This window comes from Oryctolagus cuniculus, chromosome 12 (assembly GCF_051225735.1).
Source record: "Oryctolagus cuniculus isolate XC-2025 breed Fujian yellow rabbit chromosome 12, ASM5122573v1, whole genome shotgun sequence".
Taxonomy (NCBI): Eukaryota; Metazoa; Chordata; class Mammalia; order Lagomorpha; family Leporidae; genus Oryctolagus; species Oryctolagus cuniculus.
The window spans coordinates 10,228,005-10,241,602 of record NC_142878.1 but is presented as its reverse complement, the minus strand read 5'-3'; the positions used below and the strand labels follow the sequence as shown (position 1 = coordinate 10,241,602).

The following is a 13,598-nucleotide window of genomic DNA, read 5'->3' as shown; positions in this document are numbered from 1 at the left end:
GGAAGGAAGGCCTTTCTCTCTCTCTCTCACTGTCTAACTCTGCCTGTCAAAAAAAGAGATTTTCCTGGCTCTGGGTATAATGAGGAAGTTTTTTTTTTTTTTTTTTTTTTTTTTTTTTTTTTTTTTTTTATCAGAACTTGGAAATTCTGGGCAACTGGGCTTGATGACTCTGTATCTCATTTGCATCGTGTGGTTAGCGTCTACTAATTGTGCACTGGTAGGGAGGAGGGAGCTGCTGCCTTCCCCCGGGGGCTGCATAGCCAGACACCCACTGGTGCGTGTCAGGGACTCCTCGCCAGTGCCGGGCAGGGAGGGGACCCTAGGCTGCCCACGGGCTGGGCGGAGGCCAAGCGTCTCCGTACTGCCGGGTAAGCCCGTGAGATGGACGCGAGTCAGCCTTCCCACGTGGTCGCAGCTGACGGGGGCAGTGGAACTGTTACCCGTGGTGGGGTTCACAGCCTTCTGTCTCAGACGCCACGCCAAGGGTTTCAGGTGCACTTAGCCAGAAGGGGAGAGGCGTCCCTGCTCTGTCAGGTGCACTTAGCCAGAAGGGGAGAGGCGTCCCTGCTCTGCCTTCCCTCCACGGCGATCTTTCCAGGAGCCGCTGGGGATCAGCTCATGCCTCTGGAGTGCTGCGTGGTTTCTGAAGCTGCCTCCTTCCGAGGGGAACGGGTCGGCTGCGCTCCTGCACTGTGCAGAACGAGCCACAAATCCGCGGGCAGAGGGAGCCCACGGGACCCCGACCTCCCTCCAGGCTCTTACACTCCTGGGAAAGGGCTGGAGGGTTAGGACCTGAATTATTCCTGACTGCCAATTAAATGGAGAATACGCAACCTACGCTAATCAAGTTGATGCAAATGGAACAGCCGTGAAGTGTCTGCATGGTAACAGCCAATGAGAAGTGGCCACGGGTGCAAGGAGGTGGCAACAGCCGCCCCAAGTCCTTGGCTAGAGCTCCGTGGAGAGCAGTTCGGCATCCCAGACTTTAAAAACGTTCAGGTTCCCAGCCTCAGTGCCTGCAAGTAACCCTTAGAAAACAGCCTCAGGGGAGGAGAGTCGGGCAAAGCACTCAGCATAGCACGGTTAGTAGGGAACTAGAAACAACCCGACCCAGCCAGCAGGAAGCTGGTACATTACAGGACGCCTGGAAACCCAGAAAAGCGTTATGTCGGGGGCGTCTCTGGGACTGCATCCCAACTAGATTAGTGTGAGTCGAGTGGACTGTGTGGGAAGACCTGGCCTGCGTGCGGGCAGCATCACCCACGGGCTATGGGCTGCAGACTAGAAAGACCGCAGGTGCACTGCTCTCTCACTCTGGGAGGGGGACACGCTCAGCCCAGCAGCCCCCCTGCTAGCACTCAGGCTTCCGAGAGTTGACAGCCTCGGCTTCCCTGGTCCAGAGGCCCTGGGACATGGACTGAGCCTCTCTATGTGACGGAACATTGCTCAGCCACTGAAGGCGATGTTCATAAAAACGTTTCGTCACAGGGAAAAGTCTGAACGTGGCACCAGGTGACAGCCAGCAGTGTATGCGACAGGACCCACAGAGTGCCCGAGAGCGCTTGCCCAGGTCAGCAGGCTGCAAAGGACACACCAGAGACCGCGCGTGCCACTGTAGGGTCTCAAGTTTTCTCTTTTGAGAGTGGGCTATTGTTCTAACGGCAGCAAGTGTGAAAGAACACCGTTCAATCTACAGGTGCCCCCCATTCCTGACATTTCTGTGACCCCACACCTGCCCCTCACAGGCTCCCGGGAACGGAGGCCGGGTCTGGGCAGCTGAAGTCGGCCCACAGATGTTGACGCGGAAGGAGGCACTTCCAGACCACGATGCCAATAAGGAAATCAACAAGCAGGGACCGCGGACGGCGCGTGTGGCCCGAGTCCTACCCTCTCCAGCTGCGATGTGCTCTCGTCGCAAGCTTCTCGGAGCAGGTCTCTGGCCCTGCTGGAGTCTCCCCGTCTGTAGGCGACGTGGATATCTTCTGTCCTGAGGGCCTGCGCTGTGCAGTCACCGCCCAGGGTGGACGGCTTGCTGCCCATGACTCCGGCACCTGCACGGGAGGAAACACACGGGGCATCGCCGTCACTGGGTGCCCACTCTCAGGAGAGGACAGCAGAGGGATGCGCTGTGACCTAATTCCGGGCGGTAGGAAGAGAGGAGATGGCCCTGCAATGCCACTGTCACCGAACTCCTCTCATCCGGGTACCTGCAGCCCTTCCAGGGGGACACGCCGGGGCCAGCTTTCTGCAAAGGCTCCCACGGCCGAGCGTGGCTCAGGGGATCCCGTAGGGCCAAGGGCAGCCGCCTGGTGGGGAGGGAAGCTGGCCGCTGAGCTCACAGCCAGCATCTGGGGAGCAGAGGCTTAGGGACGAGGGCTGAGGGTCAGAGTGCCCAGTGGAAGCAGAAAGATCCATTCTGGGGGGAGGGTGGACATTTACCCTCTGTCCCCAGCCTTTTCCTTCTAGACAGCCCAATGAGAGCCAGCTTTAAATCGGCAGTCCCAGTCCCTACCACCCCAATACAAATACACCATGGAATGACCCCGGGCGATTCTTGGAGACTCCAGGCCTTGGGACGCCCGTGCACCACAGCGGTTACTGGCCAGGTGGCCTGAAGACACCTCCTGGCTCGGCCAGTTGGGTTACCTGGATGGCGGCCCTGCTTGGGACACGCTCCTGTTCTCTAAGAGTGGACGCTGGCCTGCCCTGCGTGGAGGAGGTGGGGGCAGCTCCAGGTCCACTGGGCACCTGGCGCTACCTGGGAGAGGCGGGGCTCAGAGGAGGCCACGGTGCAGCAGGGCTGGGCTCCTCCACAGACGCACAAGGCAGCTGTGCGAGGCCACACCCGGTGCTGGGCGCTGCAGACCAGCGGAGAGGAAGCCGTCTCTTGCCCTGTCACACTCCCATTCCAGAACAGGGCTGCACGGAGAGGGGTCTGGGGGCCCCAAACAGCTAACACACAGGCAGCAGGGGCTTCCTGAGTGTTCTGAACTGCACACAAAGTGCACACACACACACACACACACACACTCTCTCTCTCTCCCTCCCCCTCCCCCTCTCCTTTCCTAGGGAGAAAAGTGAAGGCCACCAGATTCCCAGGGGCTAGAGAGCCAGTGTGGCGAGCTCTGTCCCCGTGCCCTCTACGGGGAAGTCTGCAGTCAGGGAGGAGGTGGATTCCACTGGGCAGCACAGACACAGGCCAGGCCACTCAGCCAACAGCGGCACACCAGCTCCGGGCTCTGCTCCTCAGCCCTGAGGCTGGGGCTCTTTGAAGGACAAGGAAATAAGCTGAGGGTTTTTTTTTTTTTTTTTTAATAGGCAGAGTTAGACAGTGAGAGAGAGAGTCAGAGAGAAAGGTCTTCCTTCCATTGGTTCACCCCCTAAATGGCCTCTACGGCCGGTGTATCGTGCTGATCCAAAGCCAGGAGCCAGGTACTTATCCTGGTCTCCCATGGGGTGCAGGGCCCAAGCACTTGGGCCATCCTCCACTGCACTCCCTGGCCACAGCAGAGAGCTGGCCTGGAAGAGGGGCAACCAGGACAGAATCCGGCGCCCCGACCAGGACTAGAACCTGGTGTGCCGGCACCGCAGGCCAAGGATTAGCCTAGTGAGCCGCAGCACTAGCCAGTTTTTTTTTTTTTTTATGTAAATGCTAACAAGGTGGTTTCGAAACACTCATATCACAAAGTATCACATAATAGTAGCTAACATCTGGAAAAGAATAAAAGTCCATTCATTTACAAAAGCGTAAGAATTACATGCTGCTAAATAAATTTAACAAAAGAAGAGCGAGATCAGTACACTGCCAAGTGAGAGAGAGAACGAGACCTACAAATCGAAGACAGCCCAGGCTCACGGACTAGAAAATCAACACTGCTGAGATGCCAATTCTCTCTGATTTTAATCCAGATTCAATTTACTCCTGACCACAGCTGGGAACAGAAAGGGACAAGTTGATGCTAATTTCGTATGGAAATCTGAAGGATCTAGAATAACCGAAGCAATATTGAAAAGGAGGAGAGTTGGGGCCGGCACCGGCATCCCATATGGGCCGGGTTCTAGTCCTGATTGCCCCTCTTTCAGCTCTCTGCTGTGGCCCGGGAGTGCAGTGGAGGATGGCCCAAGTGCTTGGGCTCCTGCACCCGCATGGGAGACCAGGAAAAGCACCTGGCTTCTGGCTTCGGATCGGCACAGCACCGGCTGTAGCGGCCATTTGGGGAGTGAACCAACGGAAGGAAGACCTTTCTCTCTGTCTCTCTCACTGTCCATATCACTATCTGTCAAATAATTAAGAAAAAAGAAAAGGAGGAGAGTTGGGGAGTTGGCCCTGCTGGTTTCCAGATTTAACACAAAGCTACAGTAACCCAAACAGTGTGGGCTGACACAGACTAACAGCTGCAGGGGACAGAACAGACTGAGAAAGGGACTCCTCCCTGCATGGCCAGGTGAGTTGTAAAGGGCGCCCTAGCAGTAGACTGGGAAAAGCAACAAGTGTACGTCCTCTGTGCCCCCACTTCTCACCACACACAAACATGAACTTGACATGGACCTCGGGCCCCACCAAACTTAGGTGTAAAAACCAGGAAGCTTCCAGGAAAACCACATGGGAGAAGATCGTCCTGGCGTGAGAGTCAACAAAGGTTCCCCAGCCGGCGCACAGAGAAAAGACCCTCGGGCGGGGACGCTGCTGCGGCACAGGCAGTGCTAAGCCTGAAGCGCGTGCGTGGACAGACACCGCTCCAAAGGGAGCAGGCACAGTGCCGGCTAAAATGAAATCCAAAAGAATGCTACCCGTAACAGCAAAAATCCTGTAACTCAATGAGAAGACAACAATTAAAGATCGGCAGAGATTTGGACACTGGAAGATGTTTCAAACAGACCACAATGGCTAAAATCTGGAAAGATGGACAGAGGATAAACAGGTCTGATGGTTTCTCAGGAAACTAAACACGCACCAACCCCAGCACCCAACAATTCCACTGGTAGACAGAATACTGAAACACGGCCACAGACTTATCCGGTAATGTTCACGGCGGCTCTCTAGTGCTGCTTCCTCACGTCAGTGGCCCACGTGCCCGTGCCCAGGCGCCTGGATAAACAAACTGTGGTTCTGTAGCTACTCCCCAGCGAAAAGACAAGACTATTGATCCGCGCGATGACTGTGAGTGAGGGAGCCAGGTGAGATTCCATTTATATTTATATGCTGTTCTAAGCTGTGTTTTAAAATATAACCAGAGAAGCGGCTCCCGGGGGCGGGCGTGCAGCCACGCTTACGAGGGAGGGGTGGGAGAACGGTCAGGGCTGACGGGTCCATTACACAGGCGCTGGACTCGTCAGAAATTAGCAGAGTCCACCTCAGACCTGCACATTTCACGTTCTAGACGTTTTACCTAAAAACACTCCAAGCACCACTGACCCTTGATCAGAAACATGCATGCTAAAGTGCTCAAGGGTGAAGAGTACGGATGTCTACAACTTACTCTGAAATAATTAAAAACAGGATGCATGGAAACGAGAGCAACTTCACGAGACGCTAACCCAGAATCTAGCGGTAGGTACACACGTGCCTACGGTTCAACTCTCTTGGTTGGCTGTATGTTTGAAATGTTCCACGATGATCGTGGCACAAAAGGTGGGTCGTAATATCAGGCCCCAGGGCAGGGCTGGCCGTGCGACCTGCAGAGTGGAGCCCACCAACCACGCAGCCTGAGCCCGCCCTGCAGAAAGACGGAGCTAAGGCATTTATCACTGTGATGGGCCCGGAGGACTTCAGGCAACCGTGCTGAAAACGCACCACCAAAGGATCGTAACGCACCCGCTCCCTGCTGCAGGGGCAGCACAGGGCTGCTGTGCGTGCGTGGGGTCATCGTGCGTGTGTGCGTGTGACTGGCTGCTTGGTGTGTGAGTGGTCACACATGTGAATAAGGCAGCCTTGCTTCCCAGCACACACTGCCAGTGCCCATGAATTAATTATTTCCCTTCAGAGACCCTGGGATATCGGAGAGCAGGCCGGGGAAGAAAGGCCATTAGCAAGGCGTGGAGGACGCAGACAGCATTAACCGCAGTGCCGTCTCTCAGAAGGGCGCACTTCATCACGCCACTGCCCATCTTGTGAATTAAACAAGTGCTCTTTAATGAGAGATGTGCACACACAAACGGGCCTGCACGGCAACCTCCTCTATCCAGTTACGGACATAGGCACCGACAGCTAAACTTCAGCTCAAGGTCATGGACTTTGTGCAGGTGCATCCTGGGATAGATGCAAGGACACGCATAGGTCACACAGTGCATGTGAAAATACAACGGTGATTTACTTGAACTTGACCTTTAAAAGCCACCAAGCAGGTGGAGTAAGCAATGTAATAGCCATGTAGACCCTGCTCAGGTTTCTTTGCATTCTGAACGTTGTGTTAATTTTCTATTTTGAATCTCATTTTCTTAAGTTGTGCCTGTCCACTCGTACTGAAGCCCAGGTCCAGTCAAATTTGTGGAAGGACATGATGGGAAAACATCCATTAATGAATGCGCATTTAATTTAAACTTCCAAGAACTTTCCTGAAATTACAGAGGGAACAGCTGATATTCACTTAAGCTGAAAGAAAAGGAGACGAATACATAAATACTGAGTGTTAAAGATGGACTACCTGGGGATCAGTGACAGAATCAGAAGAGGTTTTCTTTTTCTTTCCCAAACTTTTCATCAGGGAATTATGGTTGCTTTTTTAACATCTCAAAGATATTGCATGGGTAATAAAACAGCAAATTCTCATGGAAAAAAAAATAAATCCCATGGCAATATAACACCACCAACACACACCTTCCCCTAGAGGTCAGCATCCATTCTTGTAATTTCTCCTCTAACAACACCACAGCTTTGTATCTGAGAATCGGGGACCTTTGATTAAAACTGAAAACACTGGGGAACGTTTTTTACCCCTTGAGGTTATCCAATCACTTGCACTTCGTCCCCAACCACTGTCCATAGGAGAACCTTTTATACAGCAACACATATAGCTCTATTTCTTCATATGGATTAAAATTGTATTGCAAAGTCTAATCCCCCAAACTTAATCTGTTTCAGGAAAACACTAACGACCCACAAAGATGCCTAGAATTAGTAGAAAAACAAGACTAGCGCATTACAATGGTTTCGCCTCAAAGCTGAGAAAATGACTGTTTGTTCTTGAAGTCACGGTTTGTGTCGTGAATTTCCTCTACGGCAGAGAAAATTTCCAGCCAACCTATGGATGAAGACAAGAGAGGCTCCTCACGCGCCTCCAGTGCGCAGTTAGCCTGCACGCCTGACCCGGGAGAGGGCGAGCAGGGGAAACCAACTGACCAGCTCATTTTTATTTATTTAGATTTGGTTGCCAGCTTGGTTTTAGGAGATGTCGATTAGTAAGGGGAGCCATGAAGTGCAGTGAATGGCGAGGTCGGTGTGAGCGGTTATCTGAGGATACAGGAGGCATGTCCAGTGACAGCCACACTGGCAGGTGAGCATTGCTGGGTGCCGCCCACGGCTCTCGGGGGCTCCATCCCGTATCTCAGCGCACCGGGAGCTAAAGCCCATTATGTAAAGAGACATTTGGTCACAGAAGCACGAAGCACGTACAAACCTCTGGAACCAAACACCGCAGTCCTTCAGTTCACACTCTGTTTACAAGGAAATAGTTCTGGTCACACTGTGCGATTCACAGTCAGCCAGGTCTAGCAGGGAAGATTCTTAGTGGCCAGTCACGGGGTCACTAAACACCTTCTCCGTAACTCCTGATTTAGAAAAACAAACGATCCGGGCAGCAGAGAAAGCGCACTGAACCACTCTTCTCTTGGAGGTCGCAGGTAGAATTCCTGACGATCCCGGAGCAGCACCTGCCGGGGCAAGCTGTGTGCAGCCACGTAGCCCAGAGAGCGCCTTTGTCTGCTCCTTGGTCCCAGGTGTGCTCTGCCCCGAGCTCCCCAGGAAACAGTCCCACCTTGTCTTCTAGAACAGCAACTGCTAAGCCACCTCTCTCGACCCGACCCAACAACGAGAACAAATCCTCTTCCTGCTGTTTCCCCTACAGACCCGGACAATGGAAAGGCGGCACAAGGGCAGAGTCAATCCTGTAAGTTCTCGTGTGTGTGTGTGTGTGTGTGTGTGATCCCCATTTCACCCCTGTCAACAGGGCAGCAAGCCAAAAAAATTAAAAAATAAAAAAATAAATGCTCTCTCAACGCTGGCTTATCCCGGAGCAGACACGAGCGAACTTTCGGATGCTACTGACCTGCTCATCGTTGGGCAAGGACCTTGCCGAGCTGTCGGCCGGCGAGTCCCCGCAAGGCCACAGCACGTGTCCCCCGGGGAGGGGCGGCCTCCCAGCTCGTCGGCTGCGGCCGTGAGCCGCCTGAGCCTGCCAGCCTTCAGCCGGAGGTCGCTTCTGCTGGGTTTCAGCCCCGGCAGCAGTTTTCATCCGTGGGTCGCATTACAGTGAAATCCAACCCTTTCTTGCTTCGGGGAGATGCAGAGGTTGGGGGTGCACAGGGGAGGGTGACCCTCGGAGGCAGCTCCAGATGGCCGCGGCTCAGCCCCAGCCCGCCGAGCATCAGAAAAGCTCAGGGGCAGGTGCAGCTGGCAGGCTGCGCGTCCCGCGGCTCTCCCCACCGAAGCACGGGGAAGGTGTTGATAAAACAGAGACGGGGATTCACAGACAGATCCGGTAGCGGGGAAGGGCATGCAGGAGTACAAACACTAGCTGGTCCTACGCAGCCATGTTGTGTCCACCTGACACGGTGAAAGATGCAGTCTGACAACGCTCATCACGGCCAAGTGCGGTGGAGCTGTCCCGGTCTCTGTGCACTCTCCACGGCGAGAGGCCTGGCAGATGGGCGGGCCATTTCAGAAAGCAAGAGCGCCATCCTCCAGAACAAGAACCCCGGGGAGGGGCCGCCGGCTCGCCTAGGGATCTGCCTGCAGCCATGATGTTCGAACAAAGACCCCCGCCCCCGCTTGGCCCCTGCTCCTGCAGAGTCTCCCATAGGAGCCCAGGGAAGGAGGGAAGAATCGGTCGGCCAGGAAGTGGCCAGGGCTGAGGGGGCGGTGGTGCCTAGGGCTCCCGGATGTCATCTAATTTCGTGCGTCCTGGCCACTTTGCAGATGGGGAGGCCAAGATGAAGACACTGGTGCAGAAAGTTCCAGAACGGGGCGGGGGGTGAGCAGAAGCTGAGCGAGGGGTCTCCGCTCCTCTGCTCTCCAACGCGCTGCCTCTTGGTACCTCAACATCAGGGGCCGTCATGCAGCCGGTGAAGCTGACGATCCGAAGACAGAGGAGCACGAGAAATACTCATACTCATCCCATCACGTCAACCTTGAGTAGAGATGGGCCTTGGGAGAACACAGCACACTGACTGACAGCACGTGAAAACACGCCACATGCGAAAACATGCTACACATGAAAACACACCACACGCGGAAACATGCTACACATGAAAACACGCCACATGCGAAAACATGCTACACATGAAACACACAACACAGGAAACATGCTACATGTGAAAACACACCACATACGGAAACATACATGTGAAAGCACACCACACGTGAAAACATGCCACATGTGAAAACACACTGCATCAAACAGCTTATTCCAGGTTCATAGATTATGTATGATTAACATGCTTTGGGAAAAAAAAAGTTCCCAATGAATACAGACAGTGTGTGTGGGCAGGCTCAGGAAAAATGTGTGTACAGCAAAATGACGCATGGATTTCCAAAACATTTTGCCAAAATAAATGCTCTAATTCACTGTTTCCTCGAATTTCACAAAGTGCCACAGTATATGGAGTCCATTGTTTTTGTTTGTAAAAACTGTTGGCCCCTGCTCTCTCTCCGCCCCCATTCCTCCTCTCTCCCTCCCAACTCCTCTCTCTCCACCCCAGCTCCTCTCTCTCTCTCTCTCTCTCCCTCCCCCTCCCCCATTTAGAAACAGCACCGCAGTGCTACAGGAACGCACTCCTCCCTAAGCTCAGTCCCTCTTCCGAAGTGCGGCTCCCACTGCTCACCGCTCTGTAAATATTTAACCCCTACTCTGTGCTGAGCGAAACCCCGGGGACGTCGCTTGTGGAGACAGGCGGGCACAGCTCGAGTGCGGGACAGACTCCTCCAACAGACGCCGGCCCTGCTCCCCCGTCGGGGTCACACCGAGGGCTTGGGCAGGGCAACCACAAAGCTGATCTGGTCTTCCTTCTGGGGAAAAACGACCATGATCACAGAAAACAGGCACTTCCTTCAACTGCCCCCCACTAACAGAAAGTGGTGCAGCTGGCAGATACGGAGACAGAAGAGCCGGTCCCCTGTGACCCCCAGGAGGGGCGGTGGCTCTCGGCAGCGGGTTAGGACGCTTGGACACAGCAGCCAGGGACAGAAGTCTATAGTTGAGGGAGCACTGAGCAGACAAGACAGTGTGAGTAAGCAGGCTGATGGCCGTGTTGTGAGTCTGGTAAGGAGCGGTGGACGTGCCCACTGCGGATGGCAGACGCTGCCACTACTGGCTAGAATGGGGGCCCCAGGAGGCCACACGGGTTTTCTTGTGCCGTGGACTCGGAGGTTTCTTCTGGAAACCCTTTTCTCCACGTCCTGTCGTTTCAGTGTCGCTCGCTGTCTCTAGTGCATCTTCTACCGAGAACGGTGCTACAGGAGACGTGCGGTGAGGGACACATGACCGCACCGCATGGTTAGACGTGGGGTCACGGCTCTACTCGTCATCAGGTGCCTGGTTTTTGGCAGGTATTCAAGATGTCTGGCTCAGCATCTTGGCTCACGTAAAAGATGTTGCATGACTGGGGCCGGCGCTGTGGCTCAGCGGGTGAAGCTACCGCCTGCAGTGCCGGCATCCCATATGGGCGCCGGTTCAAGTCCTGCCTGCTCCACTTCTGATCCAGCTCTCTACTGTGGCCTGGGAAAGTGGTGGAAGATGGCCCAAGTCCTCAGCTCCCTGCACCTGCACGGGACACCTGGAAGAAGCTCCTGGCTTCGGATTGGCACAGCTCTGGCCTTTGTGGCCATTTGGGGAGTGAACCAGTGGATGGGAGACCTCTCTCTCTCTCTCTCTCTCTCTCTGCCTCTCTGTAACTCTTGAGTTTTAAAAAAATAAATAAACCTTAAGCCCCACCCTGCCCTGCTTATCACGGTGCTCCCTCTCCAACCAGGCCCAGAGCAGCTGGTCCTCCCCGGGGACCTGTGCGCTGTCCCTTCTGGCTCTCTTCTCCTTCCTCTGCCTGCATGAGGTCAGACCCAGGCCCTGGATCTCTGCTTGGTCTGCGCACAGGCTGGGCAGTGCCCACTCGCTCACTGCCACGGGTGCACACAGCAGGTGCTCATCAAAAGTTTCCTGACCTCTCTGCATGCCAGGAAGGGGCTCATCTACAACTCTGCCCTTCAGTGCTGGCACCTGGCATGGCCCGGGGGTGCAGAGCCTTCCTGGGAAGAAGAGACGAGAACCAGGCCACCAGCCCCCTTCTGAGAACGGCCTCGCTGCGGCCCCGTCGCCCACAGTGCGGCCCCAGAAACAGCTGCGTCCACACAACAGCTGTGGGGCTCAAGGCAGGGCAAAGTTTACACTGGGTCAACTAATATTCTGGGGCTTTCCAGCTCATTCGAGTCTCTGAGGCCTTAGTCATACACACGGGCCGGGAATGCACAGCGGGAATGTGCTGGGGGAGGGGAGGAGCCCCAGGGCAGGCGGGGGGGGGGTTCGCCTTGAGCTGCACGACACCCACCCCCACAGTGTGCACCCAGCTCCAGGCCCCCAGCGCGCTCTCCCCCCACTCCTGCGCTCCGCCAGGACACGGAGAGATGGCGGCACGGACCTTGGAGGCACTGCTGATCGGCTCAGTGAAGGCGAGTACGGGGCGTGCATCGACCCCTGCCTGCCCCCAGCAGGACCCCCAAGTCAACGCCAGTCGCTGCGACTGTGTTTTGAAATTAAGTTAGAGGTTCGGGCCCAATTCTACCAACTGTGAGTTCTGGCGTTCTCGTGTTACCCTGCGGGCATCGGAGAACGGCCAGGCTGAGTCAGCCAGCCAGGCTGCCGCGTCTAGATCTTGCTGACTTAGCTCTGGGTCAGAAGTGAGGGAAGCCAGAGTGACAGCCGGAACGCCTGCGGCTAGCGGGAGATGGGCCGGGAGGCAGAGGTGCACGGGCGGGAGGAAGCCTGAGCGTCCCCTCCACCCGGGACTGTGCCTGCCAGTGGAGGCGCCCGGGCCTCTGCACGCCGCCCGGCGTACAGCCCAGAAAAAGAGCTCCTTCCCCCCATTATGTAAAAATCCACACATCATGAAGAAATACGGTAAAAAGGCTGGAGAGAAACAGCAGAGCTGCAGAATGGTCATAAAACAATTAGTGGCACAGCGAGAGGGAATCCTTGGGGCCGGCACTGTGGCGTAGCAAAAAGGCCGCCGCCTGCAGTACAGGCATCCCATGTGGGTGCTGGTTCAAGTCCCAGCTGCTCCACTTCTGATCAGCGCTCTGCTATGGCCTGGGAAAGCAGTGGAAAATGGAAGATGGGAGACAGCCCAAGTGCTTGGGCGCCTGCACCCATGTGGGAGACCTAGAAGAAGCTCCTGGCTCCTGGCTTTGGATCGGCACAGCTCTGTCGGTTGCAGCCATCTGGGGAGTGAACCAGCGGATGGAAGACCTCTCTCTCGGTCTCTCTCTCTCTCTGTAACTCTTTCAAATAAATTTAAAAGAAATTTTTAAAAAAGAAACAAAACAGGAGGAAAATTGGAAAATCCATAAATACGTGGAAATGGAAGGATACATTCCTGAAAAACCAATTTCAGGGTTTAAGAAGGAATCAAAGGAAAATCAGGAAGTATCCTAAGACAAATAAAACCGGACACACAACACGACCGACTCATGGAACACAGCGAAAGCAGCTCCTCGGGGAAGCTTTCAGTACTCAGTGCCTACATTAAGAAACGATGGGGGGCCGGTGCCGCGGCTCACTAGGCTAATCCTCCACCTGAAGCGCCAGCACACCGGGTTCTAGTCCCGGTCGGGGCGCCGGATTCTGTCCCGGTTGCCCCTCTTCCAGGCCAGCTCTCTGCTGTGGCCAGGGAGTGCAGTGGAGGATGGCCCAAGTCCTTGGGCCCTGCACCCCATGGGAGACCAGGAGAAGCACCTGGCTCCTGCCATCAGATCAGCGCAGTGCGCCGGCCGTGGCAGCCATTGGAGGGTGAACCAACGGCAAAGGAAGACCTTTCTCTCTGTCTCTCTCTCTCACTGTCAAAAAAAAAAAAAAAAAAAAAAAAAAAAAAGAAACAAGAAACAATGGGGGCTGGTGCTGTGGAGCAGCAGGTTAAACATCCCCCTGCAGGCCGGCATCCTATATGGGCGCCGGTTCGAGTCCCGGCTGCTCCACTTCCAATCCAGCTCTCTGCTGTGGTCTGGGAAAGCAGTGGAAGATGGCCCAAGTGCTTGGGCCCTACACCCACATGGGAGACCCAGAAGCAGCTCCTGGCTCGGATCAGCACAGCTCTGGCCAATGCAGCCATTTGGGACTGAACCAGTGGATGGAAGACTTCTCTCTTCTCTTCCTCTCTCTGTCTGTCACTCTGCCTCT

General features: G+C 55.0%; 1 protein-coding gene across 6 annotated transcripts in view; it reads right to left on the bottom strand.

Moving 5' to 3' along the window:
* The window catches only part of LRRK1 (leucine rich repeat kinase 1), a 134,587-nt gene that overhangs the window by 88,671 nt on the left and 32,318 nt on the right, over positions 1-13,598 (bottom strand). For all 6 annotated transcript variants that reach the window (XM_089311165.1, XM_089311169.1, XM_089311171.1 and 3 more), the window contains one exon: positions 1,888-2,051. In XM_089311165.1, the coding sequence (XP_089167291.1) occupies positions 1,888-2,051 (164 nt within the window). The remainder of the gene's footprint in view (positions 1-1,887; positions 2,052-13,598) is intronic.